The 22459-nt window shown below is 31.2% G+C and overlaps 5 protein-coding genes and 1 long non-coding RNA gene across 8 annotated transcripts; 4 read left to right on the forward strand and 2 right to left on the reverse strand.

The window, feature by feature from the left end:
• Positions 1 to 2397: 2397 nt before the first annotated feature.
• LOC116840688 (ribosomal L1 domain-containing protein CG13096-like) lies at positions 2398 to 4287 on the forward strand. Its single transcript, XM_032807744.1, has 3 exons — positions 2398 to 2978; positions 3331 to 3896; positions 3972 to 4287. Exons 1-3 carry the CDS (start codon positions 2503 to 2505, stop codon positions 4148 to 4150), a joined length of 1221 nt encoding a protein of 406 aa, XP_032663635.1. The 5' UTR covers positions 2398 to 2502; the 3' UTR covers positions 4151 to 4287.
• Positions 4288 to 4768: 481 nt separating this feature from the next.
• Positions 4769 to 9554, forward strand: LOC116840687 (GPI inositol-deacylase). Its single transcript, XM_032807743.1, has 11 exons — positions 4769 to 5187; positions 5387 to 5566; positions 5877 to 6030; positions 6144 to 6254; positions 6344 to 6447; positions 6559 to 6999; positions 7070 to 7320; positions 7394 to 7825; positions 7888 to 8277; positions 8386 to 8763; positions 8851 to 9554. The coding sequence occupies exons 2-11, from the start codon at positions 5411 to 5413 to the stop codon at positions 9119 to 9121; spliced, it is 2688 nt and encodes an 895-aa protein (XP_032663634.1). The 5' UTR covers positions 4769 to 5187; positions 5387 to 5410; the 3' UTR covers positions 9122 to 9554.
• A 299-nt stretch (positions 9555 to 9853) lies between these two features.
• LOC116840689 (nudix hydrolase 8) lies at positions 9854 to 11942 on the reverse strand. 2 transcript variants are annotated; one of them, XM_032807747.1, is made up of 5 exons: positions 11605 to 11942; positions 11195 to 11420; positions 10715 to 11023; positions 10442 to 10644; positions 9854 to 10216 (listed from the first exon to the last, which is right to left on the reverse strand). In XM_032807747.1, the coding sequence occupies exons 2-5, from the start codon at positions 11301 to 11303 to the stop codon at positions 10031 to 10033; spliced, it is 807 nt and encodes a 268-aa protein (XP_032663638.1). In that variant the 5' UTR covers positions 11304 to 11420; positions 11605 to 11942; the 3' UTR covers positions 9854 to 10030. The 2 variants fall into 2 exon arrangements, with proteins under 2 accessions (XP_032663638.1, XP_032663637.1); XM_032807746.1 differs by lacking the exon at positions 11605 to 11942 and having other exon boundaries at positions 11195 to 11572.
• Positions 11943 to 12373: 431 nt separating this feature from the next.
• LOC116840701 lies at positions 12374 to 19501 on the forward strand. Of its 2 annotated transcripts, XM_032807776.1 has the most exons (16): positions 12374 to 12987; positions 13082 to 13372; positions 13514 to 13782; positions 14072 to 14247; positions 14493 to 14689; positions 14992 to 15327; positions 15406 to 15598; positions 15664 to 15789; positions 15985 to 16617; positions 16696 to 16852; positions 16929 to 17484; positions 17597 to 17825; positions 17937 to 18525; positions 18609 to 18808; positions 18890 to 18936; positions 19309 to 19501. In XM_032807776.1, exons 1-16 carry the CDS (start codon positions 12557 to 12559, stop codon positions 19433 to 19435), a joined length of 4557 nt encoding a protein of 1518 aa, XP_032663667.1. In that variant the 5' UTR covers positions 12374 to 12556; the 3' UTR covers positions 19436 to 19501. The 2 variants fall into 2 exon arrangements, with proteins under 2 accessions (XP_032663667.1, XP_032663668.1); XM_032807777.1 differs by having other exon boundaries at positions 12557 to 12987; positions 18890 to 19453.
• On the reverse strand, positions 18538 to 19713 carry LOC116840702. Its single transcript, XR_004377401.1, has 2 exons — positions 19621 to 19713; positions 18538 to 19423 (listed from the first exon to the last, which is right to left on the reverse strand). It is a non-coding gene; the product is annotated as an uncharacterized LOC116840702 (long non-coding RNA).
• A 386-nt stretch (positions 19714 to 20099) lies between these two features.
• Positions 20100 to 21850, forward strand: LOC116840747 (electron transfer flavoprotein subunit beta). Its single transcript, XM_032807878.1, has 3 exons — positions 20100 to 20272; positions 20596 to 20994; positions 21071 to 21850. The coding sequence occupies exons 1-3, from the start codon at positions 20222 to 20224 to the stop codon at positions 21380 to 21382; spliced, it is 762 nt and encodes a 253-aa protein (XP_032663769.1). The 5' UTR covers positions 20100 to 20221; the 3' UTR covers positions 21383 to 21850.
• Positions 21851 to 22459: the final 609 nt, after the last annotated feature.

A 22459-nucleotide genomic window follows, 5' to 3' on the forward strand; every position in this document is an offset into this window, starting at 1 on the left:
TATATATATATATATATATATATATATATATATATATATATATATATGTATATATATGTATATATATAATGTGTATTGTATAATTCTTAATATGTAATATGCTCACAAAGATATCTTAAGTATGGCTAAAGTAACGGAAGTGACGAAATAACTAAAATAACTGTTTAACGAACTAAAAAATTATCCATTAGAATAAAACGCTCGTAAATGTTTAAGGCTGTTAAAGATAACCTAAAATAAATTGCTTAAGGATTAGAGGGAACTAAGGTTTAGAATTAGTGAATTATGCCCAATTTCTTCACCGCCAGTTAACTTTATCTGCCAGTTATTCTATTGGAATGGACCAATCATATTTATGGTTGGCAAGATTAACCAATCACGGTTGACATTTATCCAACAGAAAAAGTTAACCGGAGGTGAAGAAATTGGGCATTAGAGGGATTTGGAAGTGAGAACTATCTTTGGACTTCCGATCCCGGCATCCGACCTGACTGACTGCTACGCCGGTTACTACTCTACTACTATTATGTTTTTGTGATCCCGCTTTTAGGAAGGGGTCTGAATGGTAGTAATGCTATCTGAGATGCCTTTCTTTTGGGAAAGAAAGGTTTCGTACCTGGAGTGTCTCAGGTAAAGGATTATTTGGACAAAAATTATCACTGGCTGGCAGCCTGGTCGGTTGGACGTGACAATAATATATATTTAGCATCACATTCAGTATTATGAAATAAAATATATTATCTCTAACTTTTAATTTGGTTTAGCGATTATTGGTTCTTACTATTAGATCCCTAAATCTACATCAATTACATTGATGAATTGCTCAACTGTTGAGTTCGCTGAACGCATCCATTAGCTGTGTTCTTTCATTCGCAACAGATGCAGCCAATGTCATTCTATCCTTGTACATTCGGTAAAATCGAAGGATAACATGACATCAGCTGCATCTGTTGCGAATAAAAGAACGCAGCCATCGTGTTAAGCCAGCGGCACATGGTGCTTGTTTTCATGTTCGATTGCTGGATGGAAATACTCTGTTCTGATTGATATATTTCTGAAGAAGGATGAAAATGCACCAATCAAAACAGAGTATTTCCATAGCACGAAACGTGCACAAAAACACCGTGTGCCGCTAATTTTACACAAAACTAGTTTATTTTCCACACATTATCTAAAATATCTCGAAAACTTTACAATTTTCAATGTTGATAGGTTAGAATGTTTTCCGTTTTTGTTCCGTTCCGTAACAGTTCTGTGCCATATGAAACTTATCTACCAAACAACAGAACGGAATAAAAACGGAATTATTCTAATTGGTTAACCCCCACCATATCTCTTTTCCGTAACTATTCCGTTTAGCTATTTCTTTCTCCATCTGAACGCACCCTTATGGTTCCTGCACATAAAACGCGGTAATGCTTGCCGCGCGGCGGAAGTTCGCGCGACAATCAATCAATATGCTGTTTTCTGTAATAACCTTGTAGCTCTTACGGAAAAACAACATATTGATTGGCTGTCGCGCGGACTTCCGCCGCGCGGCAAGCATTACCGCGTCCTGTGTGCAGGAGCCATAACCATTCGAAAATCTTGGCTGTTTACGATAATTCGAGTTGGAGTAAGTACGAGTTAGTTTCACCAGAGCCGAGAAATATGATAGATACAACATCTAATATTTTCATGATTTATGACAACTCAATGCTGTCCGATAAATCGAGTAGAGTAGAGTTAGGGTAGTATAGCGGATAGTATATGAATTAACAGTATCAGGTAACATAGTTTCGTAAAATATATAACAATAATATTACGAAACAATGATTTATTACATTTTAGAAAAATTAGAAGCACTAAATTAAATTATGAAAAGATATCATGTATTTGTGAAATATTCAATAATAACAGATTAATAATAGGTTAGAATAATTGTTTTCTACTTTTGAATATTTTACAAATACATGATATCTTTTCATAATTTAATTTAGTGCTTCTAATTTTTCTAAAATGTAACAACTCATTGATTCGTAATATTATTGTTATATATTTTACGAAACTATGTTACCTGATATTGTTAATTCTTATACATATACTATCCACTATGTTATCCTAACTCTACTCGATTTATCGGACAGCATTGAGTTGTCATGAATCATGAAAATACTAGATGCTTGTGCCTATCATATTTTTCGGCTCTAGTGAAACTAACTCGTACTAACTCCAACTCGAATTATCGTAAACACCCCTTGTACGACAAATGTAAAGCGAGGTTTACAATGAAGTCATAAAGTCGTAAGTCGTAGAAATTGACCAATCGTGATCGAGTATGAGAAGAATAATCGACCGCGATTGGTTAATTTCTACAACTTACGATTTTACGACTTCCATTGTAGATCCCGCTTAATATTAGCCTAAGCTGGCTTTGTTCGCCACGCTTCTTCTTTGTTGCGACGCATAACAGCACACGTACACGAGATTAGGTAATTTATTTTTAAATAATTTTTGTCAAAAATGGCCCTTTCTGAGAAGAAATCATCACAAAATAAAAGCAAAAGAAAACGAGAAGAAAATTTAACCGATAAAGAAGTCGTAGAAAAAGTATCGAAAACAAAGAAACCGAAAGTTAGTAATAAGATTGAACACGTGTCAGATGCAAAACAGCCAAAGACGAATTTTTCGATAAAAAGAAAAAGTAACAAACAAAAGATTAGCGAAAAAAAAATAAATATAAATAAGACTACCAAAAAGAAGAAAATTACTGAAGTAGTGAAGGTGAAGACCATGAAGCTGAATGAGAAGGATAACGCAGAAAATGTTGAAGCAAAATTATCAAAAAATCATATACAACAGTGCATTTCAGCAATGTTCCATTTAATTGAAGAGCAATTGAAGGGTAAAAATGATCTTCTTACTGACGAGGCTCAGCCAATATTCTTGCAAGTGACTTGTGTCAAAATAGCCAAAGTACCTCATAGAAACATGAGAATGTAAGTAAATGAAATGATTTTTTTTCTCTAAAAATTTTATATATATATATATATAATCTACTATTGTATATATATATAATTCTTGAAAAAGATTACATCGTATGTTTATTTCCATTAATATCTTAATTTATAATAGCTATTACAAATTGTCCAATTACTTTGTTTTTTAGTTAATTTTCTACATATTTGTTTTGTTCTAACTAAAATTTACATGATTATATTGTATAAATACCAATGGATCCTTATGAGACCTATATTCTGATTACAAACTTTAGAATGATGATAATTTGTATATATTAAAGTACAACTGCGGTTTAAATGGATATTATTTTGAGTTTATGTTCTGTTATAGATTATTACCACATTCTATGGTAACATCAGATGACGAAGTTGCCCTGTTCGTATGCGACTTAGAGAAAGGAAGGAGGAAAGATTACGAACCAACTGTAGAGCATTATACAAATCTACTCACTGAGCATGGATGCTCTCGAGTGAATGAAATAATATCTATGACTCGTGTAAAAACAGAATTTGATCAGTTTGAACTAAAACGAAAACTCGCTGCCAGCTATGATTATTTTCTCGCGGACAGTCGTATAGTAGGTCACTTGTCTCACTTATTGGGCAAGGAATTTTCTACAAAACGAAAATTACCGGTTGCTGTCAGAATGAACAGCAAAGACTTGAAGCATGAAATTGACTATGCTCTAAGGAAAACTAGCATGACGTTGCATTCTGATGGCGACTGTCACATAGTGCAGGTAGGAAACACATTAATGAAGCAAGATGAGATCTTGGAGAATACACTGGTCATCTGCAAATACTTATCCGAGAATTATCCTGGCGGTTGGGCGAACATACGTTCTCTTCGGCTGAAAGGCGCGACCACTTTAGGATTGCCGCTCTATATGACGCTGAGTATGTTACTATCACAAATTGGACTATATGTTGAGCAATATAGATCATCTCTTTAAACGAACTTGCATGTTTCAGAGGATAAGAATACAGTGGAACCACCAGTGGTAAATCCAAAGAGGCCACACGCTTACCGCGATGTAAAGGGAGAACTCTCAACATTTGTGAGGGACACCGACGTTATTGTTAAACCCGACGGTGAAGTTATTGTCGAGCGAACCGCACGCAAGAAAGACAAAGGGAAAAAATCGAGATGATACGTTATGTACGAATATTCTGCTGGCATTTTATTTTGAATATAATACAAAACAAAAACGTCATTTCTATTAGTGTTATATTATGGATTTCTGTAATATCTCTTATGTAATATATATGTATAATAATGCTCATGAAATGCTTTTTCTTCACTATGACCTTATGAGATACTTCTTTGTACTGTTTACATGTGACTTGCTAATACATCAAAGGTAAAGTATGTTCTCGACGTAAATGCTGAATATAGACCAGTTTGATCCCATTTGGATATATTCTGATATTGAGTGTTTAAGAGAGTATTCATATATAGTATTTATATTATCACATAGAAAAACAGAAAAAAAGAATAAATGCTAGTAAAAACCAACGCTAGACTTGTAATATCTATAACAAAAAATACAAAGAAATAGCAAATTATTCAAATTTAATCATAGTAAAATTGAATTTCTTAGTACTATTATTATGAGATTCTTGCTCAGTTATATCCTCATAATTTTGAATGCGATCCAGGTACGTAAGTTATATTCCAATATTCATTGCTAGTATTGCAAGCGTTCCATTATCACAAACACGATTTAGCGACAAAACAGTTTAGACAGTTTTTCTAGATGCATTTAGGAACGAAATATACGATAGCTCAGAAAGAGAAGTAGTACAACTCAACAGCGGAGCAGACGATTTTTTAATTTTCAAATAGCACGACACTTAGCGAAAAATCAAAAATCTTTTTGATATTAAGATATTACATTTGAACAGAGAACAACGATGAAGTAATAATTTCCTTACACATTTCTTTATACCATAATAATATTAACAATAACAGAAATATGTGTAAAGTGATCAAGTCAGATATTGCAAGTTATGTCAAGATAGATACTATTTTCATTTATATAAAGAAGAATATATGTCACAAGATGGAATAAGAAAAATACTGAGATTTTATTGAATGAACTGACTGCATTGTGACTTTTGCTGTGTATGCTAATTTCATTGCTTGGAACAAATATAACCTTCAAAGAAAATAAGGATTTATTTCACGGTAAATAATTTGTTTGCATGTCTATTTCTATGTTACATTTTTTCTTTCAATATTAATGTATAATTTATACTCATCTCATTAATTCAAGAATTATAATCAATAATATATACACTGGATATTTCAGAATACAAAAATATTATGTTGTTTATACATTATGTGCTATCATTATTTTTACTAATATTTTAACTTATTTACTCAGGAAAGACTTGCAGAAATATTCAACATGATTTCAGTAAAATCAATAATAATTTATAGTATATCAATACTGTTTTTCATATATGTTTGTTTACTATATATTCTTGGAGTGGCAAGATACATGACTGATTTTGAAGAAAATACATGTGAAATGACATATATGTTTGAATACCCGCAATATGTGGTATGTAGATCTCTATATATTGTAATTTTAATATATTGCCTACAACAGTCTGCTATAAGATTGGAAAATATATGCTTTGGACGATATGCCTATCTTTATCATTTATCTGATTACTAAACTGTTTAATCAATCCTGATTACTAGGAATGTCAAAAGATATTTTTTCATGAATATTTTGTAAAGAGATTGTATTAAAATGTTTATAAATTATGTTATAAGAACAGTTTATCATACTTTATCCAGTTCTTAATTTAAGATATCTAATATACATGACTTTACTGCTGTTTTCTAAGTAATTAGTTTTATTTTAGAGAATATCCTTAGAAAATGATATAGAAGAAAAATATCCACGATTTGCATTATATGCCTATGGGGAAGGCTCAGTTACAGAAAAATTGAGAAGAATGCATTTTTCTGGAATTCCAGTTCTTTTTATACCAGGCAATGCAGGATCTCACCAACAAGGTTCATATCGTGTTTTTTATTTAAACTCTAAAATTTTAATTACGTAATACTTTTTTCTATCATAGTTTTACAAATGTTTAAATACATTATCTAATCGTTTTATTGTGTTTCAGTAAGATCTATTGCTTCAGTAAGTTTAAGGAAAAGTTTAAAAAACAGGACACCATACCACTTTGACTTTTTTACCGTTTCATTTAGCAAGGATTATTCTGCATTGTATGGAGGTACAAATAACATAATGTTGTGTGTGTTAAATCTTAAAATACATTCATTGATATATTCATATTTTTATACATATAATCTTTATCACAAGGTGTGCTTATGGAACAAACTATTTATGTATCGCATTGTATAAAGGCGATATTAGCCTTGTATAAGGGTAAAATGGACAGTGTTGTACTAATAGGACATTCTATGGTAAGTTCTATGGTGGATGATTTACAATAAATAATAAGTATGAAACACAGATGTATTTCATACAATGTGATTATGGAGTTAGAAAGTTACAGAGTCAATTTCTTATTCCAGGGTGGCATTATAGCAAAGGGAGCCCTTTTATTGGCGCCAGATATGAATGCTTCCTTTGCAAACATGATAATAAACTTAGCTACTCCTCACACTCCCGTATTGGTTCTTGACAGTGGATTTGCCAGTTATTATTACGAATTGGAGAACCGTTCAGGTATGATTAAAGATGCAGGAACAAAAGTGGTATCCATCGGGGGCGGACCACGCGATGTACTTGTGACTGCCGCGCAAACTTTCGATCGCACAGCAGATATCAACGTTCTTTCGACGAGCGTGCCCGCCGTTTGGAAATCCACGGATCATTTGAGCATTCTATGGTGCAAGCAATTGGTGTTAGCGATCGTACGTTCTCTATTCGATACTGTAGATACGAAGAAGCGGTCTAGAATCACATCGAATCCCGACTTGAAAATGCAGGCCTTGTCCTATCACTTTTTACAAGTAAGTAATAATTTGTTTGTTGACTTTTTTTTTATCATGATATAATTTCGTCATGACATTTCGTCTTCAGCGTAGTTCCGGTAAGAAGCTATACCACTACGAAGAGAAAGTGCAATTTGAAACCAACGGTGAATGGATCACTATTGTACCTGAACAGTACGTTTGGAACAATAAAAATAAGAAAATTTCATCTACTATATATCTGACGATGAAACTGTCCCACGAATCTGACTTTTTAACAATCGATGCGACAAACTTAGAGAACAAAGATTGGTTGTTTGTATGTATAGCGCCCGAAAAACAGGAGCAAAGGAAAATTTGGTAACGTATGATAAATTACGTATTACTGCTACAAGAAGGAAAATCATAATTTATATCAATATGTACGTTACAGTGAATGGGGCTGGAACCTAACGAACAAAACGAGAATTTTACCGGATCCTCTGGATCGAACAAGAAGAACCGTCGATTTAGACCTGAAAAAAATCGATTATCCGAATGTCACGCATGTTGTGGTGAGAATAACTCCACACGATTTGGAGAAATATCTTACTGTCAGCTTCGACTCGTATTTTTATGAGAGTAGAGTCGAATCGGCAAATGACAAATTTATGCATCTTACGTATTTCCTTGGTTTTCGTGAGTACGATTTCGTTAAAACTGCCAAAGGCAGCATAAGATACTACGTGACGCTTCTCAACATTATGGATGCGGTTGTGATCGAAGTGAAATCGCTGAGTTGTATTGATAAAAAGCAGCACGCTATCGTCGAGCTGATAGAACCGTGGAACATGGGAGCTATTCAATCGAGGTTTTTCACGAACACGTAAGTGTATTCAGTATGATATATTTGACACATATAAGTATATGATGATACTTGTGGCGCAGGGATGATGGTCCGAAAACAATGAAGATTCAGACTCCTTACGAGCATCCCAATCAAACGGCGAGACTGAGACTAACTTTGGATCCGGAATGTCTTTATGAAATTTATGTTCAACCAGGGGGAATTATCGACAAGATCTCTTGTAGAGTACGGGACCGTTGGCCGTTGCTTTATATTGTGATCATCAGTTTACTCCTGCTTTTTTTATCTGCAAGGATACATCTAGATTCCGATATTATGACAGTGATAATCGTAACTATTATGTTATCCTTCTACCTCAACATTATTTACGAAACCTATGTTGCTTTATGTATTATTGGCCTATCCGCCATCGGTGTATGCTTCGCAATCATATTTCTCGGATCCGTTATAGAACACGGAATAGTCGCTAGGTAAGATTTTCTATTTACATTAAAATAAAAATGTATACGAATCGTTGAGATTTACAGAAAATAGTGGTAAACTTTAACACTGATAAGAATATCTTATATTTTTTGCAGATTACTATCACGTGTAATAGCTTACACGGACACGTGGTCAAACTACTTCGTGCGAACCTTAGTTGAGGTGCCATTTCTTATGACTATCATTATATTACCCCTAAATTTCGCGATATGTGGGGCTTTAACCATGATCATTTCGCTGTTGCTTTACTTCATGAAATTAACGAGGATGTACGAAAATTATTTGGAACAATTATTAATGGCTTCGCTTCAGCATTTCAAATGGTTTAAACGTTTTAAGCGTTCAAGAAACGAAGAGAGTAATAACAGAAGTACTAGTGAAAATGTATACAATCATCTTGTTCTGTTCCTACTGTTCAGTTTCACCGCAATACCGGCGATTCCATCTGTCTTAGTATGGGCGAAGAACTTCAGGTATTGTATATTACAAAAAAAAATTCTTGTTTCGGAGTTAATCTTAAATTTCATATTTGTTAGTGAAAATGGATGTATTTTTTGCAGCTACGACAAAAGACTTACTACAGAGGACCATATACTTTTTTTAAGTTGGACAGTGCTAGCTACGTGTGTTACGTTTGATATTACAAAATGCATATCTAGGTGTAAGGGGATGCGGTCACTTATATTAAGTAATATGGTACGTTTATTAGGTTGGATCATTCTTTCGTTGACTGCAGCTCCACCACCATTATTTTACCATTATTGCATGCCACCGATTGTAGCTCTGGTAATGATACTCACTGTATCGATTTCTTTTTTAAAGTCTGACTAAGATAATAATCGGCTCGCGATTATCGGATAATCAGATCGCGAAATTTTTATTATCAATCGTGATATGGTATTTAAAATAATACCATATCTCACACCATTTATATATCGCTTTATTAAAGAACCATTATTAATTTATAATATCATTAACTGGAAAATGTATTCTACAAACTCGTTGATCAATTTTGTTAAATTTTATAGCAACAAATGCGCTCCTTTTATAACATGCAAATAAATACTAATTCACACGAAAATAGTTGGAATATATGATCGTGGGATAGTTAGATTTTTCTCGATGTAGTTCATTAAATATATATTTACGAAATTTCAACAATAATTACAAGATGACCAGAAAATATCTATGTACGATAATTCAAGTTTGAATTCCGACTTATTGTGATACATAAAAAGAAAATATATATAAAGAAAAAAATAAATTTATGTATAAGTCTTTTTAAGATTAAGATAATCAATTTGTTAAGAAATCATTGATTTATAATATTTAGTGTAATTGTATTTATATAACAATGTAATTACTGTAATATAACTATTTCAGAAATACTGACATGTATATGTTTAGATACATTCAATTTTTTTTATTGTCAAACATTGTGTCAAAACAAAACAAACATTATTATGAATGTTTACCATAAAATTTCACAAAAGATATTACACAATTGGCAGAAGTCATTTGAAAGTAAAATAATTTTCTTCAAATTTTAATCAATTCATGCCGGAAGAGATTAATGTGTAATTTGTTAAAAAAAAAATATATATATGTAATGTTTACTTGTTTATGACAGTAACAAAAAATATATGCATATTCTTATGCCATGTTATTAACATGCAAAATTTTGTTATGTAAAATTTCTGATATCTTGTTTTATGTACATGTAATTATTTTACAGGAAACTTATTCTACAGATGCAGCTTCAATGTTTACATTTTCCATGCTGTACACACATATCTGCTTTTTAGTAATAGGATGTCTTCCATAATTCACAACCATACCCATTTGATGTCTAAGAAAGTCTACTGTTTTTGTTGCAAATGTTTTATTATTTACATGTACCTCTGGATGTTGCATGAATTCACTTAACTGAAAGAATAATAAATAACACTGTTATGTAATCATTTGAAATGTAAATCTACAGACATATTATAACTGTGATAAAATTTAGTTTAATAAAAATGTACCATAGATCTCAATAAGATTTTCCAAGTTCATTCAAGATTATGTACAAACTCTATGTAAATATATTCTTATAATACTTTTGAGTTAAGCATATAAGAATAGCCTTATAATATAAAATATTATTTCTACCTTCATCCATCTGCACTCTAAAATTTCTCGTTTGCATTTCTGGATTTTAAAATTTTGTGGAGTCAGGTATGCAATCATATATATATCTGAGCATCCAAAAGAGTAATCATGTCCATGTCTGAAGGATATTAAACATCTGAAATCTGTTTGAATTCCTGTTTCCTCCAAAACTTCTCTCTTGGCTGCTGCTTCAATGTTTTCTCCTAAATATAAATATGTATATATGTATAAAATATGGTATATATATTGTCTCATATACAATAAATAAAATACCTGGTTCCACATAGCCACCTGGAAGTTTCCAAGTTGCTTTATTATGGGAATATTTCTCCTTGATAACAAGAATTTCACCAGTTTCTTTGTTATACACAAATGCGCCAACTCCTAGAATTGTATGTGCATATTTTGGGACATTGCATTCTTCGTCAATAGGCAACCAGCGATATAACATGGCGTATCCCTCCTTTGCATGATGGAATACAAACCCTTGTTTTGTTAATATTGGAACCCATTCCATATGAGATATATGTATACGAAACCATATTGTGCGTCTTTTGTCCTTTACCCATTGTTCTAAAGAGTCTACAAAAGATTCATAAGTTATGTACAATCTACTATCTGTGTAACTCTACTTAGACATGCGAATTGGTTATGTTCTTCTTATCTTCTTCTTATCACTCAACACATAATTATTTATATTTTTATTTGTGAATGCGAAAAACAAGAATAAGAAGACAAAACTAATATCATTACTTTTAAGACGTTGTGCAAATATTTTATCATCACAAGCCTCTTCGGCAGAGTCGATCGTAATGCCGTTATAGTGATCACTTCGACCTTTGAAGATTTGTTTAGACGTCATCGTGATATCCAATTGTCTGATATGTGCGCTATACTGCAAATTTGAGAGCGAATTGTCCGAGTTCCGTAAAGACGATCGCAACAATTTGGTAACGCGAAACAATCTCGTGGATGCGACCTGCATTGAATATTATCGGACGATTAAATTTTAATGTGAACATTGGTAAATTGTTAAACGATTACATCAGTTCTATTAGAGAATTGATAACAGAAGTAAAAAGTGTACAGATATATGCGTAACAATGACAATCACGCGACATCGACATATTCTCATACTTTTTATTTACATGCATCAATCTAACCTCAACGGTCCAATCAGGCTTTGTTTCACCGGAAACATGCTATTTATTTCTTTCCGTTGAAACATATCGAAATAATGTTCTGTCGTTATTATTAATTCAATATTGGAAATTACAATAAATAAAATCATCTCTCTACATGATTATTAATTATGTATCATTGATAAACTTCAAAATATTGCATTAACTCAGAAAATAGCACATAACCACTGTTTATTTTCGAAGAACTGATTAATATACATTTAGACTGCGTTCTTTTTAAACACACGTTGTAAGTGTCATTCTATCTTTATTGCTCACTATATACAGAAGAAAGATAGAATGCTTATGGAGGATTCACATCGCGTCCGATGTCCGCATACACATTGATTATTTTTAAAATAATCGACTGTGGTTAGTCAATTCATTACGGCTTAAAGATTAAAGCAAGGTTGTGGACAAGGGGAATGAGATTGGTAGTGGGCAGTAAGACGTAAATAGTAAGTGAGTTGACCAACCACAGTCGATTATTACAAGAATAATCGACTATGGGTGCTTTCCAGCTATGCACACTGTGTTACACAAAACCAGTTTATTGGTGACATATTATCTTACAAGATATTTTAGATAATATATGACCAATAAACTGGTTTTGTGTAACACAGTGTAACGTAGCTGGAAAACACCCTATGATTGGTCAATTTGTTTACTGCTTACGTCTTACTTCCCACTGCCAATCTCATTGTAGATGGACCTTTACATCCCGCTAAAATTTTTGTACCTGCATGCGCATACGCAGCACATGTCGTTGGACTAGATGGCGTTACGTCGCATATACACAAGAAACAGAATTTCTGCTAATAACACTAGTTGAAGAATGTAGTAAAAAGTTTTTTCGTAAAATAAACTCAATGATCATATTCAGTAGAGCTTATAATAATTTTCATAGATTCGATAAAAAAATATTTTTATTGAAATGGAGAAATCTACGAGCAAAGCTGTTCAAAATAAAACCGACACATTGGCATCCATCATTTCACATGACGAATCGCCAAGAAAGTGCAATTTGTCTTTTTCAATTAATTTTGACTTTGACGACGCTAATAGCGATAACTCTACAGACTCCGAGAATGCTGACTTACAAATAGACATATCTGAAGTGGACAATAATGAACCATCTAGTAAACATAAAAGAGAAACTGTTGAAGAAATATCAGTACTTAATGAAATGGAAGAAGAGATTGAAAGACAACTTGATGCAAAAGCTGCAAAAACCAATTTGACTGCTACTAACGTTAAGAACATATTGAAACATGTAATCACCTATGAACATTTAATGACAATGGTACAAAAATGGCTTCAAAACGATGTTAACTTTGGTCCTAAATTAACAAGAGCAAAAGCTAAGTATGTACTGTTATTTGGACTATATTAATCTTATTTATATGTATAAATTTTATTTTTTATCTATGTGTGTGATACTACTAATTTATTTTTGTAGGAAATTAGCAGATGCAAAGGTTATACCATGGCCTATTACTATAGCAAATAAAACTTCTTCAGAAGTACAGGTTTTGATTCAGGAAGAATTACCTGAAGATTCATCTGATGAAGAATACAATCCTGAACATGATAAACAGAGTGATGATGATAGAGAAATAGAAAGTACAACAAATAGTGATATAGAATCACAACCATCAACACCAACTGATATTTTAGATATAGCTTCTCCTGAACAACATGCATCATTGCATGTACAATATGATCCTGAAGGAATTTTTAAAATACCAGCGTATGTGAGAAAGATTTTTTTATATCTATCATGTTATTTGATTACAACAAGTTTATTTGATGCAATAAAAAATTTTAAATATTTTTCAATTTTTTGTAATATTGTTACTCTTAATAATAGTTGACAAATATTATTTTTAAGTATTCCACATGTTTCAACACAAGAGGAAAGTATTGGTCAAAGGACACGTTCTAAGTTATCCTTAAGTGAAACTTCTTTAGAGCAAATAGAGCAAGCATTTATACCCCCTGATATAACTGCTGATATGGATGATTGGGGTTTTGAGCCTGATGAAGATTGGGATAATTTTAAGAAAGAATTTACACAACCATTGGCACAAGAACTGGCCATAGAAGATGATCCAGAAGCAGATCCAGAATATAATATTTTAGAAGATGAAACAGATTTATGTTTGTAACTTTATAATATCATATGATTTACATCTTTTTTATTCTCTGTTCTATATACACTATTCCAGGTTGATTTTAATATTTTTCAATAAAAAATAAATTAGTGCAAAGCAAGTTTTTTAAATAAATAGGAATTAATTTTGTCCAGTAAAAATCATAAAGATTTAGAAACTAAATAATAATTTCATGTGTGAGGACAATATGTCAACATATCAAAATTAATTCCTGTTGATCAAAATCTAAAAGTCTTAATATAAGTTTTGTTTAAATCAATTTTTAATATTTATAGTGGACAAGGAAGAACTCAGGACAGATAAAGCAGTAGAAGTTTCTCGTAAGGAGTCATATGATTTAATTGCAGAATTGCTTGAAGAACTAAGCGATACATTTGCAACACAACAAGAAGTATCAACAAAAAAGGAAATGTTAGATAATACCACACCACCTATTGAAAATAATACTATGGTAAGAGAGAAAAACATCAGAAACTTTACAGCTGGTAGTACAATTATTTCATTATTTAATAAATTATGACATTAAAATATATACTTGCTTTCACATACAAAAATATAGAGAAATATACAGAAAATATAAAATATACAGAATTAAATAAAAGAAACTTAATTATTGAATCATTTCCACGTTTAAAAATATTAGAAAATTGATTAGTAAGAGATACAGGAATATATCAATATTTTTATGTCTTCCAGAATTGCTCTACAAATCTTTTACCAGTTCTTACGGAACCTGAATTGCCAAAATTAGTCAATCCTGCGCAACGTCTTCTATTGACTACACAATTTCAACAACATGTACAATTAATGGTACAGCATTTTGTTATGACATATATGCATCCAGAATATCATTCACTGGCAAAAATGTGTAAGCAGAACTTGTATAGTTTAAGGTATGTTGGTGATGAAAAATACATTATATACTAAAGACACATCTTAAGAAATAATCATCAACAATTCTAAATGAATAAATTGCCAACTAGTTCTATATAATTTTTTTTAATTTAATTTAAACCTTACACTAAATAATATTTTAAATGTTGAATAAATTCGAGAAATTCAATGTGATTTTTCTTATTTTAAAATTTTGGCAATCTGTCTATTGATATAAAAATATTTTTTGTATTTTACTAGCTTACAATTTCCACTAAAGATGCAAGTATATATATAAGAAAGTGTTATTAATATTTATTAGATATTTGAGTAATGGACCCAATTCTGCATTTAATGCAGATAATTTGGAAGAAGCTCTTAAGTTAGTATCAACTTGGGAAAATAAATTTTCAAGCACTAAATTTTACACAAACTTCAAGAAGAGTTTAATAGAAAAAAATGCTAGGACAAGAATATATTGTACAAATAATTGGGTGTACAAGTCTCAACAATTGCATAAAAAATTTTTCTCTGAGTTGGAAAAATTATTTGTTGAAAGCAAAGCTCTTATGTATCCACAACTTCTACCACACATGCCTTTTAGAAGTAGATTAAAACAAACAAAAAACATTATACCATATCTAAAATCGGAAGAAAAGTAAGTATACATAGTTAAGTAGTTAAGAGAGAGAAAAATGAGAATTTTACTTTATACTTAATTATATGACATTTCTAGTTTAATTGCATTTGGTATTGAGCAGTTTCTGCCATATGTTGCATCTAAGCCGAGTAAGTTTAAAAACAAGAAAATGCAATTATTCGATGCAGTTCAGCTTACTCATCACTATCTGTTACCATGCAGAAATGTACAAGGAATATTGTATCATATATCCAAACGTCGCATTTCTCATGATGAAAATCCAATCAAAGTATGTACTGTATTTGATATGCTTATATTAAATAATCGTGTGTAATTAAATAAATTGTATTGTAGCATTATTTCGAAAAAGGTTGTGCTCCCAGAATAATACACTGTGTATCAATTGTACAAAAGCCGAAAGCTCCGAAAGATCAACCAATAGAATTTTTACCTTTAAGGTGGCGAATATATCTAAATAAGGTAAATATTTATAATTTTATTTATGTCGAAAAATGCCAAAGAATGTCTGAAACATTTGATACATGGTACTTTCTTTGCATGTTACATTGTAGATGTGATAATTGTAACAACTTTATGACATTTTCTAGACAATTTAATATTATAATATTATAATATAATTATAATATAATATTAATTATGTATTTATTATTACAGCAGAGAAAATCTAAAAATGATTCAATGAATAGTAAGTATGTGGTTGACTTATGTAAAGATTTAGGTCTAGGAAAACAAGGAATTTATATGAATGAGACAATGAAATCATATCCTATTGTCTCTAATAATCATCCCTTACGAAATCCAATTGTGAACATGTTACCGAAGATTTTACCTGCAACTTCAAATCCAAAAGCTTTAAATACTAAAAAAAATGATACTTTGGATAAAAGGACATCTACATTTAACGACGATAACAGTGACAAAGAAATATTTGATAATAATGTACAAACTACTGGGGAACAGACAGAAACAAACAAAGCATTTAAAAATTTTTGCAACACCTTAAAGATAAATGCTGAAGAAATAAAATCAACACAATCAGATAAATTACAAGATAAAAATAATACTATATTAACAAGAAATTCGAAAGTACCTGACAATTCGCCACGAATATCACCAGGACTACGCAAAACTACACCTCGATTAGCAAAAACAAGAAGTGCCCAAAATATGAAATTAATGGCACAAGTTTTGGGTTCAAAGAGTTCGTCCAGTTGTAGTAATTTAAAGTCTAAAGAAAAAGACAATGTAGACAAAACCGCCAGTGACAATAGCACCGTGTCCAAAGTTGTAAGTTTTATTTACATAAGTTCTATTTATTGAAGAAGTCATTAGTCAATATCTTTAAATTGTGATACATTTTTATAGGATAACGAAGAAGAAATAGCGGAATTAATGTTAGCCAGTACTACAATAATAAAAGATTCCGTGAGTAGGAAGAAGGCTAAACAAACTAGAGAATTAGAAATTATAAAAAGATTAATAAAAGCTGAAAACCCATTGACCGAAGAAGAACGTGAAACTAGTAAGTTTGTCAAGTAATTATAATAACCATGCAATAAAATGAGATATTAATCTTTTTTCTAATTCGTATTTTATAGAATTTGCAGCGTCGTATCTTCAGAAACTGCTCTTGATATTGGAATCTAATAATCCAGAAACATTTAGAGCTGTGATAAAATTATATTTAGATTACAGTGACAAATTGGAAAATATCAACCAAACAGTTATCGACTCACCATTTCTGGAAGAATTGCACTCATCACCAAATAAGGAAACATTACAAAACAGTGCAATTCAGAAAGACATATTAACAGTGAAATTATATGAAGATATTTGTAAAAAATTGCAGGATTACCCGGAAATGTGTACAGATTTTTTATTGTTCTTAAAACCGCATCAAGCTGCGATGATTGACAAATCCGTGGAATATATGATGTTACAAAAAATGAACGATTTTGTTCGCGTCGCGCAAATATATTTTACTAAACAACCGTCCCGAATAGCAAAGATGATGCAGGCTATTACACAGCTTTCGTCTGATCCACATACAACTTTAGAAAAAGTCCATACTATTATGAGTTCAGTTTTCAAAGGTCATCCACTCGTTATGGATTTATTCTTGCAAATCTTGCCTACTGCAAAACCTCCTGAAAGGTAGTAATTGTTCTATTTGGTCTATTTGTATCATTATATATGTATATTATTTGTTGTATTATGTATGAAATTTATGAAATATTGTTAAACATGTATATGATATTTTCATTAGCTTATTTGCACCCCATATGTTTGAAAACCTGACGTGTCCATTAGCACCTTGTGATAAAAATGTAACTTCCACTGAAAACGCACCAGAGCTATATGAGAATATAGAATTGCCTGTGGCAGCGTGTCAAGAAGATCCATACGGTGGAGAACATTGTAAGTGCGATTGCCATAACACGGATGATCCGAGTCTTAAAAACAATTTGGAACATTGTGTTTCCTGCGGCACACGGGTATGTATTCTTTAACAAAATCTAACTATGTAATTCGTCTGTATTTTTCTTTTCGTATTGTTTCACTTTGCAATGTTTCTGTTATATATATATTTATTTTCTTAAATGCAGTTTCTTAACGGGAGAATTTATCTTCAAACACCTGAGGGATTACGACCCGCAAAAATTACATTCCCTGGAGAAGATCAGGAAAAATTGGAAAATATCGCGCGTGTGTCGTTAAAAACTGCCGATAAAGTCATCCCACCAGTTTCATCTAAAAAGCGACGAAAAACACCAAAGAATGATTCTAGTCACGATGATGTTTGTCAGAAACAATGCGCTGCGAAATACTTACCATTGAAGGATAACGAGGATAACGAAAAAACAGAAACGAAACCTAAGAAAGATGCCAAATTCACACTCAAAACTACAAATCAAAGAAAAGTTTTGAAAAGAATGGGCACTATGGATCACGTAATCACGGATAAGAAGATGCGTATGCTCCAGTGCAAAAATAAGGGAGAAAAGAAGACTGAAGAAAGTGATATTTTATTAGAACGCAATGAGTTTGGTACCATTGAACAGGAGAAAATCAATGAATGTATAGGAACAGAAGCCAATACTTGTACACAATTATCCATACAAAATAATTCGTCAAGTACTAAAGTAATTACACAAGGTATTCCAAGTACAAGTAAAAGTACTGAATATAGTTTAAGTAAGTCATAAATCGTTTTACCAATCATATTTTATTATTAATAGCAGAAGGGGCAATACTGTTAACATATTGTTTTATCACAGGTAATAAAGACACAGCTGTAGAAACAGTAATTCTAACAACTTCAGTCAAAGATGATACACAGTCAAAGTCTGATTCAACAAACATTAAACCATGGACACGTCAGGAAGATATGGTCCTGCTGCAAAGTATCAAAAAAGAATATTCTGAAAACTCATTTCTGTTGATTAGTGAAAAATTAGAAAATCGTACTGTGGAACAGGTAATCTTTTTTTCATTTTATCTTTCTATACATTTTATATTTAATATGCACATATGTAACTAAATTATGTTGTGAATGTAGGTGAAAGAGAGATGCCAAACTTTGCTTTCCTTGCTGCAAAAAATGATGTAAATATCTACTTGTATATATTATTAAAATGTAAATAATGTTATATACATACATACATACATACATACATGTGTGTGTGTGTTAGTATTATCACGTATATGTAGGTATTATCAATATACTTGGTAATTGATCTGTTCTGTAATTAATGGTACAACTATAAAGGGGATGATTATAAACCGTGAAATAAAAAATATATAAAATATCTTATTGATGCAAGGTTTTGTTTTAAATCTTGTATCAATAAAAAAAATTATATATATATAAAACTAAATATTTTCATCTAATACGTGAATACTGATCATGATTATACCATTAGTTACAGGAAGTTTTATATTTAATGTGATTTCTGACTATAGTCTTATCTCTAATAGCATAGATATCCAGAGGACATCCAGAGTATATCTTGAGGAAATCCTGAGGACATTCTTCATCCTCAGGACGTCCTTAGGACGTCCTCAGGAGATTTTATGTTGTCTCGGATATTATCTAAAAATATAATAAATTTCAATTGATTTGCTAATATATATACTATATGTATATTAGATGTACACATAATATACAAAAATAAAGTGACTTTTCCATTACAAAAAATATTTGTCGAATCACTTTATTACTAAATCACTTTATTACTATTGTTTTTTAAGTAGTCTGTTTTTACGAGCATATTTATTTTTTTTTCATACCGAACTTGTCACTCATTCCTCTAAATGCTCATGTCCACCGTCTAGCACTTTGAGTAAGTTGGTAAGAATGTTTCTTTAGGGGAATATTGTATCTACACGATAATTTAGGTTGTGTTCCGTTCACGAATATCACAGATTTTCTATAGTATATGTGACATGAATTATAGATAAATGCACGCATATGCATCAAACGAAACGCAGCCTTATAGCAAATTCGGTAGCTTGCACTAGTGCGCACTGAGTGCGCATTAAGGCTTGTTTACAGTACATTCTTATATTTAAGATCGTGTCTTAAATACATATTTAAAAACATTTTAACTAATAAAATGATTCGTACGGATGTTATACATATCATATTATGGTTAAAAATATTTGAGAATTTATTTGAGAATTATTTAAGACAATCTTTAAATATAATAACATACTATGAACAAGCCTTAGTGCGCACTCAGTGCACACTAGTGCAAGCAACCGAATTCGCTATTAGACTTTAGACTTTGGTCATGCTTAACTGTTACAAGATTGCCGTCACTGTATCGGTAAAAAAAAATAATTAATCAATTGTACTCGCAGATAATATCAATTTATTAGTTGAGCAAAAATGGCACGGATACTCGTAGGTGTAAAAAGAGTAATCGATTATGCAGTAAAGGTGAGAATGTGTTGCTTATGTGTTGATAAATTAATAATATTAAAATATTAAAGTCCTTGAATTCTTTTATCGTTAAAAAGGTTAAATATAGCTATTAAAGGTAGCTTATAATCTTCTGATTGACTTTTAGTCATATTTAGACACTTTTATTGATAAAAAAGAGAATAAGCATTCAAAGTATTTTTGTGATAATATATTGTAAAAAATATTATAACCAACATAAAAAAAATATAACCAACATTTGAATAATAGTACAAAGTCCCAAACAATAGCATATGCCACATGTTTATATAAAAAATTAACTTTTACATGTTTTTATGTAGATTCGAGTGAAACCAGATAAAACTGGAGTCGTTGTGGATGGTATTAAACATTCAATGAATCCTTTTGATGAGATTGCTATAGAGGAAGCTGTTAGATTGAAAGAGAAAAAGATAGCTCAGGAAGTGATAGCAGTCAGTTGTGGACCAACACAATCACAAGATACAATCAGGACTGCACTCGCTATGGGTGCAGATCGTGGGATTCATATTGAAATATCAGGTACTGATTACCAGACACTACAGCCTGTTCATGTCTCTAAGCTTCTGGCAAAGCTGGCTCAAGAAGAAAAAGTAGATTTGGTGATACTTGGTAAACAAGCCATAGATGATGATAACAATCAGACTGCACAAATGACTGCAGGTGTTTTGGATTGGCCATCTGGAACATTTTGCAGTAAGGTAGGATATAACAAAAAATTTCACTCTATTATATTGCATATTTAATTTTTCAGATTTTAATTTTACTTCTATTCAGATTGAACACAATAATGGTGAATTGACTGTCACACGTGAAATTGACGGGGGATTAGAAGTTATCAAGATGAAAACTCCTGCAGTGTTAAGTGCTGACCTTCGCTTGAATGAACCACGTTATGCAACTTTACCAAATATCATGAAAGCTAAGAAAAAACCCATCAAGAAACTTACTCCAAAAGATCTTGGAGTAGATATAACATCAAGGATTGAAATACTTTCAGTAGTAGATCCACCAGTTAGGCAAGCTGGTGCTATATTACCAGATGTTGATACTCTGGTGGTCAAACTAAAAGAAAGTGGCCATATTTAGTTGCTAATAAACCTATAATTTTTCTGTCTTTCTGTACCCGCCAACAATCCTTTTTTTTTTTCCACATCACTCTTACCTTCGATGCACTTGGTATAAAATTGACTCGAACATGCGTTTTCTTTATCCTCAAGTAAATTAAACTTTGAGACTACTTTGTAATATTCCATCCGACATAAATTCTCCGACATGGCTGATGACGGGAAGAATTACAAATCTCTCTCTCTCCAGAAAAGATATAAATTAATGTTTCAGCGACGATAAATGTCGTAAGACGCGATTTGGACACAAGTCCTTTGTTCCTCTAACCAGACTCAAAGCAACGAAGCTACTCCATATTTAGTTGCTACAGTTGTTTTTAACTCTTGTTATATATTTCATAACTTTTTTTGTATATAGTATATTTTTGTACATCATCAGAAATTGTACGCAATATATATTTTAATAAATTTGTACCTCGTGAAGAAAGAATTAAGTAGTAATTATTAGTAATATTACACAGACTGCAATATATATCTAGTAAAATATATATATACTTTATACATATATACATACATATATATATATGTGTGTACATATGTATGAAAATATTTCTTACTTCTCTTTTTTTTAGCAACACTTGAAGGAATACTTCAAGTAGGATAGACATTTTTAGACCATATGTGAAACAGTTTCATCTTTAAATATACAAATGCAATTCTTTGTAAAAGGTAACATCAATAATAATACTATATATGTATAAATTAAGATATGCAGTGAGGGTGTGTATATATATATATATATATATGTGTGTGTGTATATCCTTACTCTATATATCATAATTTACTATGTTACATACAGACAGTATTAAATGTTTTAAATTCAACGTTATATTTAATTGACGTGATATTTATAAATAATTTAAGAATATATATATATATATATATATAAAGTTCATATGGAATGTGTTTCTCTGTAGATAGAGAATTACAAATAACGTGCATGTGTGTGCTAATTTCCAGTGCCACAAATTTAATATATATATATATATATATATATATATATATATATATATATATATATATATATATATATATATAT

The sequence above is a fragment of the Odontomachus brunneus genome, unplaced genomic scaffold (assembly GCF_010583005.1).
Source record: "Odontomachus brunneus isolate Ranch 3 - 2012 unplaced genomic scaffold, Obru_v1 Obru_scaffold_011, whole genome shotgun sequence".
In the NCBI taxonomy this organism is placed as follows: Eukaryota; Metazoa; Arthropoda; class Insecta; order Hymenoptera; family Formicidae; genus Odontomachus; species Odontomachus brunneus.

Excerpts from the sequence above, each read along its gene's own strand:
- LOC116840688 (XM_032807744.1), top strand. The coding sequence starts at position 2,503 with ATGGCCCTTTCTGAGAAGAAATCATCACAAAATAAAAGCAAAAGAAAA. Across the intron at positions 2,979-3,330 it reads CCTCATAGAAACATGAGAAT|ATTATTACCACATTCTATGG; the intron begins GTAAGTAAATGA and ends GTTCTGTTATAG. Across the intron at positions 3,897-3,971 it reads GCCGCTCTATATGACGCTGA|AGGATAAGAATACAGTGGAA; the intron begins GTATGTTACTAT and ends TGCATGTTTCAG.
- LOC116840687 (XM_032807743.1), top strand. The coding sequence starts at position 5,411 with ATGATTTCAGTAAAATCAATAATAATTTATAGTATATCAATACTGTTT. Across the intron at positions 5,567-5,876 it reads TTGAATACCCGCAATATGTG|AGAATATCCTTAGAAAATGA; the intron begins GTATGTAGATCT and ends GTTTTATTTTAG. Across the intron at positions 7,321-7,393 it reads CAGGAGCAAAGGAAAATTTG|TGAATGGGGCTGGAACCTAA; the intron begins GTAACGTATGAT and ends TGTACGTTACAG.
- LOC116840689 (XM_032807746.1), bottom strand. The coding sequence starts at position 11,426 with ATGCAGGTCGCATCCACGAGATTGTTTCGCGTTACCAAATTGTTGCGA. Across the intron at positions 10,645-10,714 it reads AGGTGGCTATGTGGAACCAG|GAGAAAACATTGAAGCAGCA; the intron begins GTATTTTATTTA and ends ATTTATATTTAG. Across the intron at positions 10,217-10,441 it reads TAGAGTGCAGATGGATGAAG|TTAAGTGAATTCATGCAACA; the intron begins GTAGAAATAATA and ends TTATTCTTTCAG.
- LOC116840701 (XM_032807776.1), top strand. The coding sequence starts at position 12,557 with ATGGAGAAATCTACGAGCAAAGCTGTTCAAAATAAAACCGACACATTG. Across the intron at positions 14,690-14,991 it reads CAGAACTTGTATAGTTTAAG|ATATTTGAGTAATGGACCCA; the intron begins GTATGTTGGTGA and ends AATATTTATTAG. Across the intron at positions 15,790-15,984 it reads GGCGAATATATCTAAATAAG|CAGAGAAAATCTAAAAATGA; the intron begins GTAAATATTTAT and ends TTATTATTACAG.
- LOC116840747 (XM_032807878.1), top strand. The coding sequence starts at position 20,222 with ATGGCACGGATACTCGTAGGTGTAAAAAGAGTAATCGATTATGCAGTA. Across the intron at positions 20,273-20,595 it reads TAATCGATTATGCAGTAAAG|ATTCGAGTGAAACCAGATAA; the intron begins GTGAGAATGTGT and ends GTTTTTATGTAG. Across the intron at positions 20,995-21,070 it reads CTGGAACATTTTGCAGTAAG|ATTGAACACAATAATGGTGA; the intron begins GTAGGATATAAC and ends ACTTCTATTCAG.